At 35.6% G+C, this 23,805-nt stretch overlaps 1 protein-coding gene across 1 annotated transcript; it reads right to left on the bottom strand.

Annotated features, from left to right (window-relative positions):
- Positions 1–3,047: 3,047 nt before the first annotated feature.
- Positions 3,048–22,745, bottom strand: LOC138698772 (luciferin sulfotransferase-like). The gene is made up of 7 exons (XM_069824994.1): positions 22,699–22,745; positions 19,556–19,776; positions 13,608–13,707; positions 11,574–11,724; positions 7,419–7,539; positions 5,912–6,006; positions 3,048–3,347 (listed from the first exon to the last, which is right to left on the bottom strand). Exons 2-7 carry the CDS (start codon positions 19,770–19,772, stop codon positions 3,048–3,050), a joined length of 984 nt encoding a protein of 327 aa, XP_069681095.1. The 5' UTR covers positions 19,773–19,776; positions 22,699–22,745.
- Between the last annotated feature and the right edge of the window lie 1,060 nt (positions 22,746–23,805).

The following is a 23,805-nucleotide window of genomic DNA, read 5'->3' as shown; positions in this document are numbered from 1 at the left end:
AAACCCAAGTTCTTGCATTTTGATTACATATGTCACCAGTTTTTGCTCTTCCTCAACGGTTAGAGCTAGGGGTCGTCCTTTCTTGGGAATGACAACGTCATCGGGTCCTGAGGATGCATACTGAAACCTCTTTAAGTTGTTAAAGGGCACATTGTACTTCTTAGAAGCCTTATAAGTCGACCATCTAACTTTCAAAACACTCCCAACCGCAGCCCGCAAATCAGCTTTGGAATATTTTTCAGAATAACGTCCTCGTTCCCTTGGCATATCTGCAACACACCACACACAGTGTTGCATTGAAGACTGTAAAAATCCCTCATACGTCCCTACTCTTAAATTTTACCATCGAGTACATATTCTTGTTCAAAGAGAGCAGCAATATATCACTATAAAGGAAAATGGCTAATTCACATTACCCTGGAGAAGACATTTTTTGCTAAGAAGAACATAAAACGAGCTAAGGCCTGATGAGTTATTAACAGAAAATATTAATATATAAATGGCTTACCTTATAATATGGAATCTCAGCTTTTGATATGTAATGCACAGACAAACGTAGGTAATGAACAACACTTTCTTTCCGTCTTTGTATATACACGTCCACACAACCACCACGTCCACAGGAAGTATTCAACACTTCTTTCTATTAGTAACAATATCTGCCACTATAATGCGCGGATTCGGATGAAACGAAAACTAAACGTACACTCAGATGTTGCACTCTATGAAGATGTCATTGAACTTCTTAAAACTCTGGAGGAAATTTGGCAATAAAAGAAATACAAGAATATTGCCAAATTTGCCGAGTTTCCCTATAATTGATATGAGATTTATTTATTAGTATAATGATATTAGCAATCATAATTATAATATACATTTTTGTGAGTGTTATTGTTTCAAATTAAATCTTTTTAAATGTGTCTATGTTGTAGACTATAGGTTATAGTAAATTTACATATTTTTATTATTTTTAAATATTTAGTTATATTTTACATTTATTATTGTTATATCAAATTACCAATGTCATCTGAAATTTGTGAATAACGAATATAGGTGTACTGAATATTAGATTTATATACAGGATGTCTGAAAAATAAACCGACAAAATTTTCTGGAATGTTCTTTAATTAAAACGCACAAAAGCAAAAGGTGTCAATATTCTAACTCAAATAGTTCTTGAGTTATCAAATAAACATGATTTGTGATTAGTCATATATTTATGTACAGTCTTAGAAACAATTGATGGCGCGACACTTGATGGTGGAAAAAGTTTTTACTCTAAATTCTTTTCCTTGTCACTTGTTTTAGCTACTTAGGAACGACATACAACGAAACAGAACCTCAACTAGTGGTTCGCTTGTGGACCTAGTCGTTCGTCCTCTGATCATGCGCAGTGCCTCGTTCCTGGGACTCTGAAAATATCTGCGAGCCATAAATTATTTTTAAAACTGCATCATATTGGACATTTGTTTACTACCTGACATCGATTTGGTGACTTGTAACTAACTCAGAGATCAGCTTTCCATTCACTAATAAATTACTCTAAGTTAGAGTTTGTCACTCTGAGTATAATATATTGCGTACATTCTATCTTTCCACGCTTACATGTATGCAGCTGCGCTGTGCATTACCGCGTCCACTCTACACTCATGAGCGTGGAAAGATAAAATGTATACACTACATATACCTAATTGTTTTAATATACCAAGTGAGTAAAAACTATGGAACACTGCTTGTATCTTTTATGCTTTCGTTCAATTAAGAAATTCTACATGTAAGATTTATAGGAGATGGAAAAAGGAAACTTTTAACTTGTTTTTCATATATAAAGAGTATGCAATGGAGGCTTTTTTAATACCGCCTTGTACTTTTTTCTATTTTTTAATCTTCAAATCTCAGAACTTTCAAAATCATATATTTTACAATTTATAAACCATTGCTTTGTAAAAATTGCCTCTAATTAAGATCCCAATGTATGTGTACATAATGTAGAGAAATGTTTCATTCTGTCAATTTATTACTTTGGATATTAAGGGGGCCATGAATTAAGTTAAGCTTTTGTCTTTTATTATTCATTTTATTTAATAAATTATTTGTAAATACTATCTAAGTTCTACTAATTTATCCCTCGAAAAAGTGAATAAAATTCAAATATCTCGGAGCAACAGTAACAAAATATATAAATGGCCATCGAGAAGAAATTAAACGCAGAATAAATATGGGAAATGCCTGTTATTATTCGGTTGAGAAGCTTCTGTCATCCAGTCTGCTCTAAAAAAATGAAAGAGGAATTTATTAAAAAAGTTATATTACCGGTTGTTCTTTATGGTTGTGAAACTTGGACTTACACTTTGAGAGAGGAACTGAGGTTAAGGGTGTTCGAGAATAAGGTACTTAGGAAAAATATTTGGGGCTAAGATAGATGAAGTTACAGGAGAATGAAGGACATTACACAACGCAGAACTGCACGAATTGTGTTCTTCATCTAACGTAATTACGAACACTAAATCAAGACGTTTGAGATGGGCAGGGCATGTAGCACGTATGGGCGAATTCAGAAACGTATATAGAGTGTTAGTTGTGAGACCTGAGGGAAAAAGACCATTGGGGAGGCCGAGACGTAGATGGGAGGATAATATTAAAATGGATTTGAGGGAGGTGGGATATGATGATAGGGACAGGATTAATCTTGCTCAGGATAGGGACCGGTGGCGGGCTTATGTGAGGGCGGCAATGAACCTTCCGGTTCTGTATAGACCATAATTATGTAAGTAATCTAAGATCTGCTATAATAACTTAAAACAGCACCAATTTTTAATACCTTATAAATCACAGAAGTAAAGAAAATAATTCATTTAAAGCACAGAACATCTTCTAAATAAAACTAATTTATTTATGCTTTCCGATAGGCCTTAGAGGACTGATCACAACAAACCATTAAGTTTAATACTTGATGATGATGATATCTGTAAATCTTTTAGTAGATTTAAAAGTAATAAGTATCATACAGTTTAATTTACTTTTGTATAACAGAATTGTTATTCCAATCAAGTGATAATTTGATATCCAGAATCTTTTAGTTTTTCTTCGGTCCATCTAGTTATCTTTTGTGCTAAGTAAGGTGAAATCTCTTCCTTCCAACCGCCAACTTTACCCTTGCGTACCATTGGTTGCACATCGCCTATTACATCCTTGTGTTTGCGAAGGTTCAGATCTTCTTGATTTACAACTGCCGGGTTGTTCTTCATGGATTCGAAGCTTAGATGTTCACAGAGTTTTTCTAACTGTTCAGCGTTCAGTTCGCAATTCAGGAACTTGGCTGTGCGTTGTACCACTCCAGGTAGATCCTGAACAAGTCCAATGTTAAAATTACAAATGTTCATTAAAAAATTATTTTCTGATATATCAATAACTCTACATCCCATTTAATTTGAGTAAACTGGCTTATTTACAATTCTTTAAATAACTCAATAAATTTCCTAGACATCACCATAACAAAAGTTGACAACAAAACCACCTTCAAAATATACAGAAAACCAACCACCACCACCACAACACACATACACAACACATCTAATCACCCCACACAACACAAACATGCTGCATTCAGGACAATGGTACACAGATTACTCAACATACCCATGAGCCAACAACACTACAATGAAGAAGTGAACACAATCAAATACATAGCACAAGAAAACGGTTACAACCCAAACATAATAGACAACATCATAAGGAAGACAAAACAAAAACTCAACAAACACAAAAACACACAAAACACAACACAAACACAAGAACACAAGAAATACATCACACTAACATACGAAAACAAAAACACACACAAGATCGCATCCTCATTCAGAAAACAGAAATACAACATAGCATACAGAACAGAAAACACACTACAAAGACATCTTAACACACAAACAACACAAACAAATAAATACAACCACACAGGCGTATACAAACTCACATGCAATAGTTGCGACACTTTCTACATTGGACAGACAGGCAGATCATTCCAAACTCGATACAAAGAACACATTAAAGCAATAACCAGAGAACACAATACATCTACATATGGCGAACACATAACTAATGCTAACCACACATACAGTAACATAAATACAGACATGGAAATCCTACACATACAACCCAAAAACCAAAAACTCAACACACTAGAACAATATGAAATATACAGACACACATCCTGATCAAATTCTCAACACACAGATCAATTTCAGAACATACACACTATTTGACACAACTCTTTATCACACGAACGCACCCACACAACAGGCAGCGAAGTTGAGATAGCGCCGAGATCTAGTAGGCTCTGAGGATGGTGTCGAATAGCACCGAAACAGCTGTAAGCCGCATAAGCTTACATAATTAACACGAGTAAGATCGCCATTTAATCAATTATTTATATTCAAGTGTTAAAAGTAGTGTACGAAAGGTTCAACATGGATTACCTTTTTTACATTCGGTGGAGGGATCAAGACTATCTTTCTTAGAATACTGTCACAGATCTCATGGTCTAAATGACGAAGTTCACGATGATGATGATGATGAATAAAACTTTCTAGTTTTGGAAATATAAAAGTTTTAGATAGAGTGTATAGAAAGACCAGCCAATCGCTCAATATACACATGAAAACTATATAGATGAATAGAGAAAATGCCTTATTGATGGCGATGGTGACCTTTATTTTGATCATGTATAAACTGAGCTATTTTAGGGTGGGATAAGGTGGTTTCTGAAAGAATTCGCAACTTCTCTAAGCGTTGTAACGTTTTAATGTAATAGTAGGTTATTTTACGACGCTTTATCAACGTCTTTGGTTATTTAGCGTCTGAATGAAAGGAAGGTGATAATGCCGGTGAAATGAGTCCGGGGTCCAGCACCGAAAGTTACCCAGCATTTCCTCATATTGGGTTGAGGGAAAACCTCGGAAAAAACCTCAACCAGGTATCTTGCTTCGACCGGGAATCGAACCCGGGCCACCTGGTTTCGCGGCCAGACTTAATGTAATATATTGCACCAGCAGTGAAAAAAGTCAAAGTGCTACTTTTCTGAATAACCTGTCATTATGTTCTTTTTCACTTAGAAGGAATATTTATCAGTAGTTTGGATTGACCCCTATAAATTAGAATATTTTATTCTCGTAGACTTGGAACTATACTGGACCATAATCAATATAATTATGAGGGCTATTCTATTATTATTATTATTATTATTATTATTATTATTATTATTATTATTATTATCCAGACGTTTGAGATGGGCAGGGCATGTAGCACGTATGGGCGAATCCAGAAATGCATATAGAGTGTTAGTTGGGAGACCGGAGGGGAAAAAGACCTTTGGGGAGGCCGAGACGTAGATGGGAAGATAATATTAAAATGGATTTGAGGCAGCTGGGATATGATGGTAGAGACTGGATTAATGTTGCTCAGGATAGGGACCAATGGCGGGCTTATGTGAAAGCGGCAATGAACCTCCGGGTTCCTTAAAAGCCAGTAAGTAAGCACGTATTATTATTATTATTATTATTATTATTATTATTATTATTATTATTATTATTTCACAAATATTAACATAAGTTCCATCATACTTGGTGAAACTTAAAAAATATAAAATAGTTTAAATTTCAAGTAGGCCCTAAAGTTTTTTTTAATAATGCAGGCTTCATCGAATTCATACCTCGTAACTAATTTTATTTTCTCTACATATTAACAACCAGAAGATATTGGTATTTCTTGAATTTAAAGAAATAAGACTTGATGATAATTATTTCAGTTATTATTATTTAAGTATTGATTTGTTATGATATATATTCAAGTATTACTGTTAAAATTGTATGTAATCTTAACTACATTACGTGTAAATAGACTATATATTTTTTACCTTCTTCATATCCTCATACGTATTAAATAAGACATTCGGCTCCTCTCTCAGTTTCCAGAATTCAAGAACGTGCTCCCAGAATGGTCCATATTCAACTGTAACAAAGCAACTTGTTTCTTATGCTTGAATTATCAGAATTGGAATGCATTGTACGCATGGTGAAGCGTGATGAGTTGAGTGAAGCGTGGTGAGTCGGTTTTAGTTAAGTGTGGTGAGTCAGTTTTAGTGAAGCGTGGTGAATCAGTTTTCGTGAAGCGTGGTGAGTCAGTTTTAGTGAAGGGTGGCGAGTCAGTTTTAGTGAAGTGTGGTGAGTCAGTTTTAGTGACGTGTGGTGAGTGAGTTTTAGTGAAGTGTGGTGAGTGAGTTTTAGTGAAGTGTAGTGAATCAGTTTTAGTGAAGTGTGGTGAGTCAGTTTTAGTGAACCGTGGTGAGTCAGTTTTAGTGAAGTGTGGTGAGTCAGTTTTAGTGAAGCGTGGTGAGTCAGTGAAGTGTGGTGAGTCAGTTTAGTGAAGTGTGGTGAGTCAGTTTTAGTGACGTGTGGTGAGTCAGTTTTAGTGAAGTGTGGTGAGTGAGTTTTAGTGAAGTGTAGTGAGTCAGTTTTAGTGAAGTGTGGTGAGTCAGTTTTAGTGAAGCGTGCGAGTCAGTTTTCGTGAAGCGTGGTGAGTCAGTTTTAGTGACGTGTGGTGAGTCAGTTTTAGTGAAGTGTGGTGAGTCAGTTTTAGTGAAGCGTGGTGAGTCAGTTAGTGAAGTGTGGTGAGTCAGTTTTAGTGAAGCGTGGTGAGTCGGTTAGTGAAGTGTGGTGAGTCAGTTTTAGTGAAGCGTGATGAGTCTGTTAGTGAAGTGTGGTGAGTCAGTTTTAGTGAAGCGTGGTGAGTCAGTTTTAGTGAAGCGTGGTGAGTCAGTTAGTGAAGTGTGGTGAGTCAGTTTTAGTGAAGCGTGGTGAGTCAGTTAGTGAAGTGTGGTGAGTCAGTTTTAGTGAAGCGTGGTGAGTCAGTGAAGTGTGGTGAGTCAGTTAGTGAAGTTATGCTTTACAATAGCAGTGAATAATTTCGATCGGTGATAATTTATAGTGTGTTCTATAATGTCAGTGAAATGTGTTGTATAGTGTCAGTGAAATATGTCTAAAGTGTCAGTGAGATGTGTCATAGTGCCAGTGCAGTGAGTGAGATGAGAGTAAAGTGAAAGGTTATCAGTACCAATGTGAAACTTATGTAGGGCCTATACATATGTAGGTTGTAATGTAAAATTAGGTTCACTTATTAATTAGGTTATTTTATGTATTATTATTAATGTAATTATTGCGTATTATTTGTATTGTGTGTAATTAAATTAGCACTGCCACCGGGTGTTTGCCCACTTGCAGTGTAAATAAATACATACATATTATTTTTAAATTAAGAAAATCTCATAACAGTATAGCTCGTTTTACTATAAATATTTCATTTTAAACTTATTTAAAAAATAATATAAGAAAATGTCAATGCGAGTCTTTACCTTTAAAACTTACCAATTCCTTCTATGAACGCTTCCACGAACTCTTCACATGACCCTGTGTAGCCGTTCAGGAGTCTGTGATGGTGGTACCAAGAAACAACCACATCTTTAGGATCTCTTGCTACGTAGATAATCTGTAAACGAATTTAATATTTTAATACATACATTATTAATGAGATGAAACCTTACTAATATCGTTGAAATAACATCGTAACTATCTACAGGGACTGTCCCGCAATACAGTGATCGTACCTGAACTACAGTAGAGCAGGCAAGACCTGTCCTGCGACCTTATATGCTGTGCCTATATTACCAATGGGTAGATAGGGGGAAGATAGGCTTTTTTCCGAGATCAATTTCCGTGTGTGTAGTTTCGAGTAATATATGTTAACGATCATGAAACGAACTCTCCTTTTCATAGCTGAAGAGCTCAAATGCAAAACAAGTTTTATATCCAGAAACGTTTTCTCAGAAATGAGAAAAATGTGCCACACAGTATACTTACAGTGTATTTTATAATTCTTTTTCATCATCCAATTCCTTCTATAGTAACAAGATTTTAGAGCAAATATTGACCTTCAATATTCTTCCTTCATCAAATTATTTAAATTTAAAACGTGGATATGACTTGATTTGCATAAATCTGGGTATACAGGTTGGAACATAAGGTAGTACATTAATTGTAGGATGTGATTCCTTAAAATATAACGAACAAAAAAGTCTAATATCATTTTGCTCGTTTCTGCGAGATTTTTGAAGAAATAATACTTTTGTGCGAGATCGTGCGTATTTGCTTGTTTTCCGCACAAAACCAATACGCGGTAAGTGTGAAATACCACATTCAGTATTCCCAACGTAACACACATAACAATTTCCCTATTCTTACCGCTTAAGCGCGACATTCATTTTACTGCTTTAGGCTTTTAACATATTATTTTTAGAGACGTTTAACATAGTAATAATTATAAATTGGAAACTTACCACTGCAATTTCACCTAAATTGCACTGTTAATTATTGTTTTTAAATATTTTGCACGACAAAAGCAACATTGGTACTAGGATTCACGAAACTGCAACCACAGTCTCCAGTGCATCGACTTCCTGCCAGACGGAGGGTTTATCAAATGCTGCCATCTATAGTGCTAATGCTTCAACTTCGACGGAAACTGGAAAATCAATATTCATGCAAAAAAGTTTCACAATAGAAAAAACTGGTGGTGGTGCTCCAGTGGCTCTGAATAACTGCACAAATGTGACAATTAATTTTAATGTGCAGAAATAAATAATTTTGTTATAATTTCAATGTGCAGAAATAAATAATTTTCTTAAAGTATTAAAATGAAAAATAAATCATTACATAACCTTACCGTTTGTTTTAAGTTTGCATTTATAGACTGGGGGAAAAAAAAGACAGACGTATATCACGGCCTGCTGGAGTATAGTAAACACACAAAACATTTTATAGGAACAATGTTGAAGATAGATAGGGGAGAGTCGGGTAGTATCGGACATCGGGTAATATCGGACAGTGCGTTTCTTTCATCTACCACCATATGGTAGTACCTGAATGACATGGTTACGTTTCTCTATGCGACATCACAGAAACGTAACCATGTCAATCAGGTACTATCATCGTGTGGTAGATGACAGAAACTCACTGTCCGATATTACCCGATGTCCGATACTACCCGACTCTCCCCTATATTTGTTTTCCAAAGATGCCGTCATTGAACAGAAACCAAGATGGAGATTTCATTGCAACTAATTAGAAATTCCTCTTTCAGGTATGTAATAACGATCTTCGCACAAACTACGTTTCGCTTTTTCAATCTTTTCCTCGAACATGAAAACGTCAACATACCGCTCTTGTAAGGCATATTACTATTACGCCACATTTCGATCGCGAATTTTACGAACACTGTTTAAAATACGCTTTACATCCAACTGCACACTAATGCAATGTAAACATCACAACAGCTATGCAAATCAAGATTTCAGATATAACTCCCTGTAAAGTTGATTTGAATAATTTCGAGGGAAAAATTGTTCCGGAGCCGGGTATCGAACCCGGGACCTTTGGTTTAACGTACCAACGCTCTACCACTGAGCTACTCGGGAACTCTAACCGACACCGATCCAATTTTTCCCTCTATATCCACAGACCTCAAAGTGGGCTGACAACCGTCAAGCAACCAACTTCGAGTGCACACTAACTCTGTGTGACTTAAATTGTGGTTTTCTGTTAACGAACAGTGACGTGTATTATGCAAATCAAGATTTCAGGTATAACTCCCTGTAAAGTTGACAGTGGTAGAGCGTTGGTACGTTAAACCAAAGGTCCCGGGTTCGATACCCGGCTCCGGAACAATTTTTCCCTCGAAATTATTCATCACAACAGCTGATCAGTTGCGAGTACTACGCAAACCGTCTGCCGTTTCGACAGCGATGCCAGATTTTTAGACCTTCTGTACGTGACTCGACAATCACTGTTTCCAATGTTTCTTCAATCGATTAATTCGTTATCTGTGAATTTTCTAATTAAAATACTGCTGCAACGCGAACACAACAAAGGTTCTCTTCGTTGTTATACAAGGAATTAAGCCATATTTTAAACAGTATTCGTAAAATTCGCGATCGAAATGTCGGCATAAAAGTATTATTTCTTCAAAAACCTCGCAAAAACGAGCAAAATGGTATTAGACTTTTTGTTCGATATATTTTAAGGAATCACATCCTACAACTAATGTACTACCTTATGTTCCACTCTGTATAACTTGTTTTGAACTTAATCGTGATATGAGTAGATGTTAATTTTTAACTTACTAATACTGTAAAATATGGAACAAAAAATATGGTTGTTTCTTATTCAAAATAGATTTAAACAAGATTTTATTAATCTTTGCACTGTAAATAGTTTGGGAAATAGTTTTTTTTTTCGTTGTTGGTAACTCTATAGCATCTACTAGATGCTTTATGGTTGTGCTAACAGATGGAGTTACTTGTCAACAATGTGACGCTGAAACGTGTGTTCAGGTTACTGCCCAGCGACAGTCCTGATGTATTTTTATATTTGTGATGATTGTTTAATTAATATTGTGAGTTTTATTAGTAACAACAATGTAATTTATTCGCCACAACAATAATTCCTTTCTACAATTCGCCTTAAACGCTCTCGTCAACAATTGGATCTTCACTCAACAAAGTATTCGTTATAGCACTCCACCGACGACAATGACAGTTTACTTGGATTATTACGCACAACAATGAACTGTTAATCTTAACTAATATTTACAAAGCACTATTTACAAATCAGAACTACCAGTTCTCAGTTCACAGTTCTTCTATCTCAGTCACTCGAGTTCACAGTATCTCGAACCACAGACCTTCAGAGACAGTTCACTGTACTCGAACTCGGGTCCCTCCAACTGCGGTCCACTGCACTCGAACTCAGGTCCCTCCAACTGCGGTCCACTGCACTCGAACTCAGGCCTTCGGATGCTGACGCAGATGCGGACGCACACTCGAGTCGAACTCCGGCTGGCTTGCTTGCTCTGGCTTTCTCACTGACTGAATAACTGAAAACTCTGAAGACTCTGTCTAGTTCGCTGGCGCCTGCTCTTTTATAGCAAAATCATAGTTGCGAGAACCTTCTACAGGTGTGTAGAGAATTATCTCAATATCTCTACATCGACAGACGTCTGGAATAATCGGGAAGGTCGTTCCACATCCACTGCGTAGCAGCTGCGCGCGCAGACTCGTCGCGTGACGTAATACACCCTCTCTCCCTTCTCTCCACCGCGCGACGTCACTCAATGTTCCGTGGAGCCCGTGCGATCTGCTTTCTTGCGGGACGCTGGTCGTGAGTTCGATTCTCACGTCGCTGTCACAATATTAACCCGGCACACTCACAGTCACACTCACATTCATACAAATTTCCAGACTCTAGACACCCAGGGAATTCTTCTTCTTCAAGAAAAATTCACCGAGCGCCGAGCCCGGGAATCGAACCCGGACCTCCTGATCTGGAAGCCAACATGCTGACCAACAGACTACGGACGCAGTTTTTTTTTTTCATCAAAATGTTCTTTTGTTTTCTTTTGTCACAATTTACGTTTTGATCAGTTCTTCTCACCATCCTTTACTGTGTGTTGGATAGCATTAGGTGTACCTTTGGCTTAATGGTCCACATCTGTTTAGGCAGAAGACGCAGTGGCAGATGGCTTTTGATACATCGCGGAGAGTTGAGAATTTCAACGTCTTGTATCGTGTCCCCAATTTTAAGCTGGGCTCGCTCTGCTGGGGGGTCGCGACATCCAAACCTGGAAGCATTTTTTTCAATGACATGCGCATCAAATTGTAATTTAATTATAGCAATATGAGAGGATCTGTTCTAAGATCATATTATAATAAAGAATATTTCAGCTGATGTATTAGTATCAGAAAACATGTAGAAAATAAATGTTCTTCAGAGGTGCGTCACCATTACCATAATAAGGTCTACAGTCCTGTGTGGACCATGGCCTACTTCAAACTCTTTTCAAAGCAAAGTATCCCATTACAGACCTTAGGATGGTAAGACTTCCAACAATCGGCACTGAATAGCAGTGGGGATGTAAGTTCTACGTGCTAACCATCTTAGCTCTTAGGAAAATATTTTGGTACCATTTCTATTAAACCAGAGTCGGGGAACTATTAGTGCTATTTTCTCGACTTTAAATTGTTAAACAGTTTCTTGAAAAAAAAAAAAAAAAGAGCTCCTTGCACAACAGTTATTGCTAGATTAGTTTGAAACTTGTCACAGAGGTCAATTAAATGTTTATAAACAAAGTTTAATGAACATTTGCATGAAATACTAATATTAAGTTCCTTCGGGGCATATTCATATTGCACTTAGATTAGAATATGCTGTAATGGTAAATTCATTAAATTAAAAATTTGTTGTGACTTTCTATTTAGACTCAGCTCTAAAACCGTGACTATTTTCATGCTTTTGAGCAAATATGAATTTAAAATTTTGAAAACTTTGTTTCAAGGAGCCTTTTTAGTGACGTCAATATAAAATATATTTAAAAAATGTAATTTCAAAACTCTTAACGCGAATGACACCAAATTTTATACAGATAATAGTATTGCAGGCCTGTTTATGTAGTTTAAATATTTTTATGAAAATTGTAGGAGATTAATAGCACATTATGCAACGAGTCTATAATGGTAGTAATTAAGACGCGAGTATGTTTATGAAACGAGCGCAAGCGAGTTTCATAATTTTCATACGAGCGTCTTAATTACCATTATAGGCAAGTTTCATACGACTTTTTATGCTCGACCATATTGCTAACTTGAAATTATTCATAAGTATTCACGTTATTGTAATGTGAGTGCAATAGACTACCTCATAAATTCTGAGATGTGCGCAGACGCGAAAGTATTGATTTTTTCCGGGAAACGAATGTTGACGACCTTGATATAATGCAGAGAGTAAGATAAACGTTAAACTTGATATAACCTTGAAATTGAATTCGACATTGAAAAACGAGATGACAAATTGAATTTATTTGAATATTATTTACAATTAACGCTAATTATTATAGTAACAGAACATAACCTTCTGCGACAGTATTGGATTTCCAGCCTCCGTGACGTTTCGATAGTTGTCTTTCGATTGCATATCCGAGAATAATCGAAAACCTGAACTATAATGAATGCATTAAAGGGTTGCTACCAGGTGTATAATTACTACATTTCGGCATGGTCGAGCATAAAATCTCATAAGCGTCCTCTTAGATACACGTAAGTCAATTATAATCCTCGACTAAGCATTAACTTTGTATGTACCTCTTCAGTGATTGGAAATAAAATAAATACTACAACATCTTGATCATTATATTTTAAGCGTATACTTTTATACCTCTGATTGAAGTTCTGGCTGATATGTACAGTACATCTATTATCGGACAGTACGTCTCACCTGACGATATGTGCCACAAGAAGAACAATTGTTTGCATACATCTGAAGTCTGACTAGTGAAATATGTTACTAGTCAGCGATGTATGCAATGGAGGGGGAAATGAACCGACCACCCTACCCATTATTTCCTGGCCTAGTTGCTTCCTAAGTGGTGCCTTCTTGGTGTCACTTGTGAGGTTCAGACCTGTCTTCGGACTATTGACTAAACTACAACAACAGTTAACTGTAACTTACTCTAGGAAAGGAGATCTCACGTATTGATTTACTTTCCTGGCTGTTTCGTAGTCCAGATGGTTAAGTAGGAGCCACACCATTTCCTGTGTCCAAGTGGTACCTGCAGGTATTGCAAAGAAGCACAACACAGTTGGTGTCGAGTCTTTTTTAATTTACATTCAAGGCTATAATGCAATATTTTTGTCAGCTATAAATTATCTTGTAATTCAGAGAGATCTGAAACACTTTCTCCAGGAAAATTCATGCACTGATTATCTGGCATTTGTCCGATAGATTTTTTTTCACAGTTTCTGATGAGCCTTTCCTAGTTTTAATGAACTGTTGCGGCATAAGATAGTTGAAAGATAATTTTGCGCATTTTAGAAAAATATAAGAACGTATGATACAGTGTGATTAGCTCGCCAGAAGCCTCAAACTTTATACATCTTATTACACAACTTTTAACACTGTATCACTTCGGAATATGTATGATAAGACTTTCCTGTGTTAAATTCTAACGTACCTTGTTTACATACTCAAATGTAAATGCTTTAAAAAGAACGTGTTTAACTTGTAATTTTAAGCCAATTTTTCTACTATTCCTTTACTATTTACATTTGTTTTTAAATATTTTGTATTGCCCCTACTATTATATATTGCCCTTCAAGAATTTCGTTATTCGTTAGTTATAAGTCATTACTTGTGTTATTGTTTTAATCACTGTACTTGTTCCTGAATCACGTATTTAACTTGTAACCGTAAATCATTGCCTGTAATATCCTTTTATTACTCTTAACTGTTCCATTGTTCGTGAATTAAGTATTAATTTGAAAGTGAAAGTCAAACTTTGTTACATTACTGTACTATTGTTTATCTTTCTGAAAGGGTTAGACATTCTTGTATATCTTTAGCATTGATTATTCCTCAAACATCTCATTAATCTTTAACAGGATCCATTCTTTCATTAAGGTGCATTCTTCTACATAATTCATGTGAATTGTAACTGTGACCACAATTTTATATTATAATTTTACTATAGTTTTTTGGTTATAAAATATGTATTTTGATGCCAACTATAACGCTAATATACCTCAGGGTGAAATAGGGTTTATTAAATTGGATAATAAAAAAAACTCTAATGTAACACCTGCAACAACTTCTACATAGGCCAGACAGGCAGATCATTTCAAACACGATACAAAGAACACATCACAGGCATAACAGAATTACAAAACACCTCCACATATGCAGAACACATCACAAATGCTAACCACACCCACAGAGACATCAACACAGACATGGGAATACTACACATCCAACCAAAAAGCCAGAAACTCAACACACTAGAACAATATGAAATATACAGACACACGAAAACACACCCCAACGAAATTCTCAACACACAACTCAATTTCAGAACACACACACTCTTTCACTCTACATTATACCACAGCAACACACCCTCACAGGAAACAAAACAATAGGCGCCAAGACCAACAACGACCAGTTCTGAAGATGACCCATAAATAGGTCGAAACATGTAAACAAGGTACGTTAGAATTTAACATAAGAAAGTCTTATCATACATATTCCGAACTCAAACTTTAGTCAATGAAATCAATATTTATGGTTCGACAAGCAAATTTATATACATATACATCAAATTGTTAAATATTACATCCCTACTTGCAGCAGGTTGGGATTCCTGTGACCTTGAATAATCCTGCATTCGTAACAGCAGCCACAGTGGTAGCTGTGTTGTGCACGCAATAAACTTATACATGTGTTCCTTTTTTCATAAATACTGGAAAATTGGTTGTTAAAAAGCGTAAGAAAGAGCATTTTGGACTACATTTGATCTAAAAAGTGTACTTTCAAAACGTTACATACAGAAACTGGTAATAAATTTAAGAAACAATAAAGATTAAATTGTAAATTTAACATGTAGGTCTAAAAAGATAATAATGATTAATGTACAAGTTGATAATTATTTTAATGGATGGGATGACAGCAAAAAGAGATTGGGAATTTTTTTAGTGTAATAACCGGTTGTTCTTTATGGTTGTGAAACTTGGACTTTCACTCTGAGAGAGGAACATAGGTTAAGGGTGTTTGAGAATAAGGTGCTTAGGAAAATATTTGGGGCTAAGCGGGATGAAGTTACAGGAGAATGGAGAATGTTACACAATACAGAACTGCACGCATTGTATTCTTCACCTGACATAATTAGGAACTTAAAATCCAGACGTTGAGATGGGCAGGGTATGTAGCACGTATGGGCGAATCTAGAAATGCATATAGAGTGTTAGTTGGGAGACCGGAGGGAAAAAGACCTTTAGGGAGGCCGAGACGTAGAAGGGAGGATAATATTAAAATGGATTTGAGGGAGGTGGGGTATGATGATAGAGAATGGATTAATCTTGCACAGGATAGGGACCGATGGCGGGCTTATGTGAGGGCGGCAATGAACCTTCGGGTTCCTTAAAAGCCATTTGTAAGTAAGTAAGTAATAAAGATTGTTAGATCTGAAGCCTTTCAAAGGAAAACGTAAACTGTGCTAACTTTGAATGTGAAATATTTACAGTTTATATTATCTACAACCACGTAATAAGTAAATAAGTAAGTACAAGCACGTAATATAATTCTATATAAAATAAACCTTTACTCAGCTTCTGTTTAATATAGAAATCTAAACTGTTCACGAATTGTTTATTTTTCGTTTTTATTTATTTGTATTACTGAAACAATGTCGTTTTTAATTTAATTTCTTTTAGATGTTACAGGGTATAATGTACTGAAAATCGTCGAAAAATTATATTAATAAGAAAAAACCACTTCTAGTAAGGGGAAAATAATTTCCCAGTAAGGAAATAAATTAAAGAAAAGCTACTGCTTCAGCATGAAGTCAAGTTATGTGTACATGAACTGTAAAACATCATCTGCCTAGCTTTAATAATTTTCGAGAAAATTATGTAGGATATAATTTAATATTGTCAGTATAGGCAATTCCTTATCCTATTAACAAATTTAACAAATCATTATTGGCCCAAAATATCTAGATTAGAAGTAGTGGCTGCAGAAAGAGAATAATTCATACCGTGTAAAACTTTTAGTGAATAAATTAATCCTTTCAAATATGTTGGATAAAATAGGCTAAAACCTTACAAATTACTACTACCGGTACTTTATTTGTTCTGATAAATTGCTTCATTAATTTTGTACAGTAAGCGTATTGTATTTAATGTCAATGAGAATCTTATGAAGATTGAATGATACTAACATAATAATCTGTTCTAGACTAGGCTGTTTATTGCTACTAAGTAATAATTATTGTATAGATAATATTTATGTATATATTTAGTGTATGAACTATGTTCGATTATTTTATACTATCTTTATTTGAAAACTTAAACCTCCTCCCATAGTATGATACGTACTCATCTTACGTTTTCGTTTGTTTTTTATTATATTCCCCTCAAATGAGAAGGACTCGTCTTAAGCTTTCATTTGTTTCTGACGATACATCACTGGTATGAGATGGACGATACTTCTTTCGTATATGGACTCGTCCTATGCTTTCATTTGTTTTTGTTGATATTCCCCTCGTATGATATGGACTCTTCCTATGCTTTCATTTGTTTTTGATGATACTCCCTTCATATGATATGGACTCATCCTACGCTTTCATTTCTTTTTGACGATAATCTTCTCGTATGAGGCGATCTCTTCCTATGCTTTCATTTGTTTTTGACAATACTCCTCTCGTATGAGATGGACTCCCATTATGTACACTGCTAGTCTGGCCATGTAAGAAATAATCACACCAGAGAGGAGTTGGGGAATTTCATCATTTTAAACAAACTCGATGGTTACCGATCACTATGGCGAAATCATACCAAAAAGTTAAAATCGAAAAACAAGTTGCAAGGGTAAAATCAAATAGGCTATTCGACAGAAAGTTCAGTTCGTAAATTTTTTACGTGAACACGCGTTTGTTTGAGGTATTCATAAAGTATTCATGAGAAAATGTCGTGTGTTTAGAGTAACACGGAGTTCAAGAACCCTCCGCTAGGTGCTGTACACGTCACAGAGTACACGTGCAGCCATCTGTCGCGTATTGAGGAGCTACTTTCAAGTGAATAAGCGAGAGTGTTGCTAAAGCTACATCTACAGTCTGCAATTCAATTCCATGCGTTTACGCCCTTTACGCATCCAATCTGGGAAGAATATTGAAAGAATCAAGTTGAAAACGAACGTCCAATTAAGATACATGCAGATTTTGTGTCTACAGGGTGGGCAGTGTTGAATGTCATCTTCACTACGTATATATATATATACAAACTTACTTACAAATGGCTTTTAAGGAACCCGAAGGTTCATTGCCGCCCTCACATAAGCCCGCCAGCGGTCCCTATCCTGTGCAAGATTAATCCAGTCTCTATCATCATACCCCACCTCCCTCAAATCCATTTTAATATTATCCTCCCATCTACGTCTCGGCCTCCCTAAAGGTCTTTTCCCTCCGGTCTCCCAACTAACACTCTATATGCATTTCTGGATTCGCCCATACGTGCTACATGCCCTGCCCATCTCAAACGTCTCGATTTTATGTTCCTAATTATGTCAGGTGAAGAATACAATGCGTGCAGTTCTGTGTTGTGTAACTTTCTCCATTCTCCTGTAATTTCATCCCGCTTAGCCCCAAATATTTTCCTTAGCACCTTATTCTCAAACACTCTGAACCTATGTTCCTCTCTCAGAGTGAGAGTCCAAGTTTCACAACCATACAGAAGAACCGGCAATATAACTGTTTTATAAATTCTAACTTTCAGATTTTTCGACAGCAGACTGGATGATAAGAGCTTCTCAACCGAATAATAACAGGCATTTCCCATATTTATTCTGCGTTTAATTTCCTCCCGAGTGTCATTTATATTTGTTACTGTTGCTCCAAGATATTTGAATTTTTCCACCTCTTCGAAGGATAAATCTCCAATTTTTATATTTCCATTTCGTACAATAATATATATATATATATGAAGCGTGCATTTCCAGAACGTTGTAAGTGCCAATTTTTAAAGTTTACAGTAGGAACAAAAATAGTTTCATACAGTACATACAACGCTGTGACTTGCACAACCTGAAAGTGCACTACTTCATTACTAGGAGCAGCATTTTCTTCATAACTTTTCGTAATATGTCAAACAGGGCGCCTACAACTGATAAATATGAAAAAATAGATTCTCCCGGTTTCGGCGCTTACAACGTTATGGAAATTCACGCTTCATATATATGTATATATATATATAATTAATTAATTAATATTAAATATCAGTCCAATATTTAGGCCTACTTGATTCTCAAAATTGTAGTTGAACACTCCATAGGCACTCGTATTCGGGATAATCTTCAATAAAACTAATCGTACTTGCGCCATTTTCAGCTTGAAAGGTCCAACATCACCAAACAAAAGAACTGTCAGTTTATTCATGGCCACCTAAAACAATCAACTGCTCGCTACATGAATGAAATAACGCAGAAGATACCACGGCGTTGGGTAGATTTGCCACATGCGCTCTCATTTTTAGTGGAAAAAGATATGCACAATTGAATGCGTTTCGTTCAATCTTGCATACATTGCTTGAATGCTTAAAGTTAAAAGAAAATTTGAACCGTGTAGATGCACCTTAAGCATCGTAGCTGTATCCTAATAACCATAAATCAAATGCGATCCAAATTCAATATTATGTATAAAAAAAACCGTATCCATAGTGATACAAAACAAAATTCGGACTATAAAACAAAGACGTACTCATGCAATAAAATTATAGGGATTCTGTGAATGCAATTTAACTTTCTTTTAAGCCCCTTGTAAATGACTATATTGATAATGATGATGAAATAGATTATAAACCATAAAATGCACGAAAGAGTGGCAGTTCAACAAGTGAAGGCATCTTAAATCTCACCACATTTTGGATGTGTGACGATCCAGACGTCGTCTGGGCGAACCCTGAGGTCTCGTATCCTCTTCGCATGATGCTGGAACTCCGTGGTCATCGTGGAGCCGGCTGGCCAGACCTTCACAATGCCGTCCGTGTACGTCTGTCGGTTGGCCCTTATGAACCTTTCCACACTCGGACCTGTCATGTTCTCGAATTTTACCTCTTCACATTCGTTTTGCATTTTCCTGTCAATAGATAGGATGGAGCGTGTGAAATGGACAGACAGAATGAAAAAACGAAGCTGTGTTGGAAAGAGTGGGTGAAGAAAGAATGGTGCTGAAACTGATCAGAAAGAGGAAAAAGAATTGGTTGAATTACTGGCTGAAAAGAAACTGCCTTCTTAAGAATGCACTAGAATGAATGGTGAACAGGAGAAGAGTTCGGGGCAGAAGAAGATATCAGATGATAGACGACATTAAGGTATATGGATCATGTGAGGAGACAAAGAGGAAGGCAGGAATTAGGAAAGATTGGAGAATGCTGGGTTTGCAGTGAAAGACCTGCCCTTAGGCAGAACACTATGAGCAAATGAATCATAAAGTAACTTCCGTTTTCATATAGAGAGCTCTGTAATCGGCATAGCTACGCCGTCTTTGCAGTGAATGTTGCCTGATTGTTTGCTTCGAGCAGTGGTACAGAGGGTATCTTTCAGCTTTACTTACAATGTTTTTTTTTACGACCCTGTATCAACTACGTCGATAGAATTAGTGATAGCGAGATGATATTTCGCTAGATGAGGTCGAGGATTCGCCATAGATTGCCTAACATTTGCCGTATGGTTGAGGAAAACCTCGGAGAAAGCCCAACCAGGTAATCAAGCCAAGCGGGAATCGAACCCACGCCCGTGCTTACAGTGCTACACGTGTTCAAAATGTGTGCTCTAATTGAGAATCCCGCCAGCTGTGAGATACACTCGGTGATACGATTTCTTGTGGCGAAAACTGTATAGCGGCTGAAATCCACCACGTTGTGCTTTGGGGTGATTGTTTTGCACGACAACGCCCACCCACATACTGCGCTGCGTACTGTGTGCGAACTGCAGAATTTCAACTGGGAAGTGTTTAGTCATCCTCCATACAGTCCTGATTTGGCGCTTCGTGATTACCGTCTTTTCATGCATATGAAGAAGTGTCTTACATCGCAGAGCTCTGACGGTGACGAAGAGTTGTAGTCCAGCGTTGTAGGTCGACTTCAGTTACAGGCGGGTGACTTTTATGACTGCAGTATTCCAAATCTCGTTCAACACTATGATGTCTCAATTTAACCGAAACTAAGTAGAAAAATAAATCAAACTTTGTAGTTTCAAACAAATCCTGTAATCACAGTGTCATTTTTGTTACGATAAAACGGAATTTACTTTATAAATAGCTCTCGTATTTTACAAAGTCCTTAATTCCGTTCAGTGAATCAGTAAAGAATCTAGGTATTTATATGGATAAAAGTTTAAATTGGAACCTGCAAAAAAGTATTCTCATTAATCCACTCGTTTAGGCGATTGAAGAATTTTCTACCCTTTTCCATGAAAAAATGTTAGTGAAAACACTCGTGATGCCCCACTTCGATTACTGTGATATTCTGCTTACTGATCTAAGCGTTACTTCGGCGCAGAGACTACAACGTGTTCATAATATGTGCGTCCGTTTCGTCTGCAATATTCGCCGGGCTGATCACGTAACACCATCCCTCGAAATGTTGTCCTGGCTCCGTCTAGAAGATCGTAGGAAAATCCACTGTCTTTCCCTTCTCTTTCACATATTGCATTTCTCCACTCCTGTCTATCTTGCGTCTCGTTTTCAAAATCTATCCACCCATCATAACCTAGACACACGATCACAACACTCCTCAATATTATCCATTCCCTCCCACCGAACATCCTCATATTCATCTTCTTTCACTATGGCTGTTCCTCGGCTTTGGAATTCCCTACCGAGTAATGTCAGGGACTGTCAGACATCAAACCATTCAAGAATAGACTAACGAAATATTTTTCTAACAATTCTTGTTAACAATAATAGCTGTTTCAGATTTTTCAATGTTTATATATCACAGATAAATATCTAAATTATCTCATTATTATTATTATTATTATTATTATTATTATTATTATTATTATTATTATTATTATTATTAAATTACAAAATATACAAAGAAAATTTATATCCTTATGTTCATTCAGATTTTTGCCCATTAATTCCGGGTATAGTTATGAGAGAAAATGTGAATATTTTAATTGTCAAAATCTATATGCTAGACGCCATGAGCTAGATTATCTGTTCTTTTGCAAAGTCCTCAAAGGTGATATATCCTGTGACTCTTTCTTAAACAATATTACCTTACGTATTCCAACAAAAGATATGAGAGCCCACAAACTTTTCTATATTAGAAATTCGAAATTTCTTTCACCAGTCTCCAGATGCATTAAAAATGCCAACATGCATGGCTGCGAATTCGATCCCTTCAATGTATAGACTTTGTTTGCTCTTGGCAACGATTTATCATTTATGTATTATTTTAGGCATTATACTCAATTAACATTGGCTCATAGTATTCTTAGTTATCCATTCATCGTCATTATTGTAATTAATTGTAATTATATTTATGTGTAATAATTATTTTTGTTTTATGTTTTTTGTTATATTTGTGCTGAACTGTAATTGGCCACTGGCTGTTGTACAGCACATTAAATAAATAAATAAATAAATAAATAAATAAATAAATAAATAAATAAATAAATAAACAAACAAATAAATAAAATTATAATAATAATAATAATAATAATTATTATTATTATTATTATTATTATTATTATTATTATTATAACGATTTCTTACCAATGTTTATTATTGTCACACTAACATTACTCATCCAACTTTCATTATTTATTTTCATGTTGTTTTATGGTCTAGATATTAATGTAATAACTATGTAAGCAATTGTATTCAATTAGAATTAGAGTCTAGCTGGGCGGAAGAGAAGACCTACTGGCCTTAGCTCTGCCAGATTAAATAAATAAATTATTATTATTAAATTATTAATCTGGTTTAAACCCACAAATTAAGAGCTAATCATTATTTAGAAACATTGTGTTCACCTAATATATAAATTACCTGCGAAATCTTAAATAGACCTCTACAGTGAAACTCTACCAGCAAACTATCAAATGTACGAATTCTATAACATCTCTCATAAGTGATCAGAAAATAAATTTGACGTCACTATTAAAGAAAGTAATGTAACAACAAGGTCATTGATTACTAAAACAGATGATGCCAAAGTCTGTCGTGTTGTTGATTCGTATACTCGTCATTTAATGAACTACAATGCAGATGTCAAAATGTTTGTGAATAACGTGGCATGTCGCACGCAAAGGTTAGCGTAGCTATACTGACGTACGAAAATACAAAGCCTATGCTGAAGGTCTTGAGCATGGATGGGCAACTCGTACCCACAAAGGGCTAAAAAAAAAAAACCTTGAAAGAGAGAAAGGCAGACGGAGCCAGCCGCAGCAGTTACAAGTTGTTTGCAGTTTCGCTGCAAAAGCAGTTCACTGCCACGGTGCGCTCTGGCGGCTCATGCAGGTGGTCGTGATATCTACTCCATGATTTGAATTTCAGAATGACGCATGGTACAATAATTATAGTCATTTTAGACAGACTGTACCTAAACACACACAACAAAATTATATTATTTTCTACCTTTGTGAATTAGTTTAGTACTGGAAACACAAACTGAATACAACCTTTTCAAGATACAACAAACATAGCTGAAACACTTATTTTATTATTACGCTATTTGTTAATATTGATTTATTTATTTATTTATTTATTTATTTATGATTTATTATTTATGTATTTATTATTAATTAATTTATTTATTTATTTATTTATTTATTTATTTATTTATTTATTATTTTGCTAATAATTGTAACACAAAATATAATATATACAGAAAAACATTAGCTCGCCCCTGAAAGAGTGGAACTCGTGCTCAGGGACGGATTCCTGAATTGAAAGTAATAATTATACAATACAATTTGTCTTATGTCTACTATGCAATTATAGTATATAAATTTAAATATTACAATTTTTCAATTTCTATAAAATCCATGCATAACTTTTTAAATTTAATACTAGAACTATTAGAATTGACAATATTAGGATATTTAAATATAAATTTGTTATATATTCTTGGGCCTAAATTACTACTATGATTAA

Source organism: Periplaneta americana, chromosome 4 (genome assembly GCF_040183065.1).
Source record: "Periplaneta americana isolate PAMFEO1 chromosome 4, P.americana_PAMFEO1_priV1, whole genome shotgun sequence".
Classification (NCBI taxonomy): Eukaryota; Metazoa; Arthropoda; class Insecta; order Blattodea; family Blattidae; genus Periplaneta; species Periplaneta americana.
The sequence above is the reverse complement of the archived record's forward strand: the minus strand, read 5'-3'. Positions and strand labels throughout refer to the sequence as shown.

What these genes read in the sequence shown, in the direction of transcription:
- LOC138698772 (XM_069824994.1), bottom strand. Translation starts at nt 19,772, where the DNA reads ATGCAAAACGAATGTGAAGAGGTAAAATTCGAGAACATGACAGGTCCG. An exon ending in CGTCACACATCCAAAATGTG is followed by an intron (nt 13,708 to 19,555) that starts GTGAGATTTAAG and finishes CAATACCTGCAG; the next exon opens with GTACCACTTGGACACAGGAA. An exon ending in TGTGGACCATTAAGCCAAAG is followed by an intron (nt 7,540 to 11,573) that starts GTACACCTAATG and finishes ATTCGTTTACAG; the next exon opens with ATTATCTACGTAGCAAGAGA.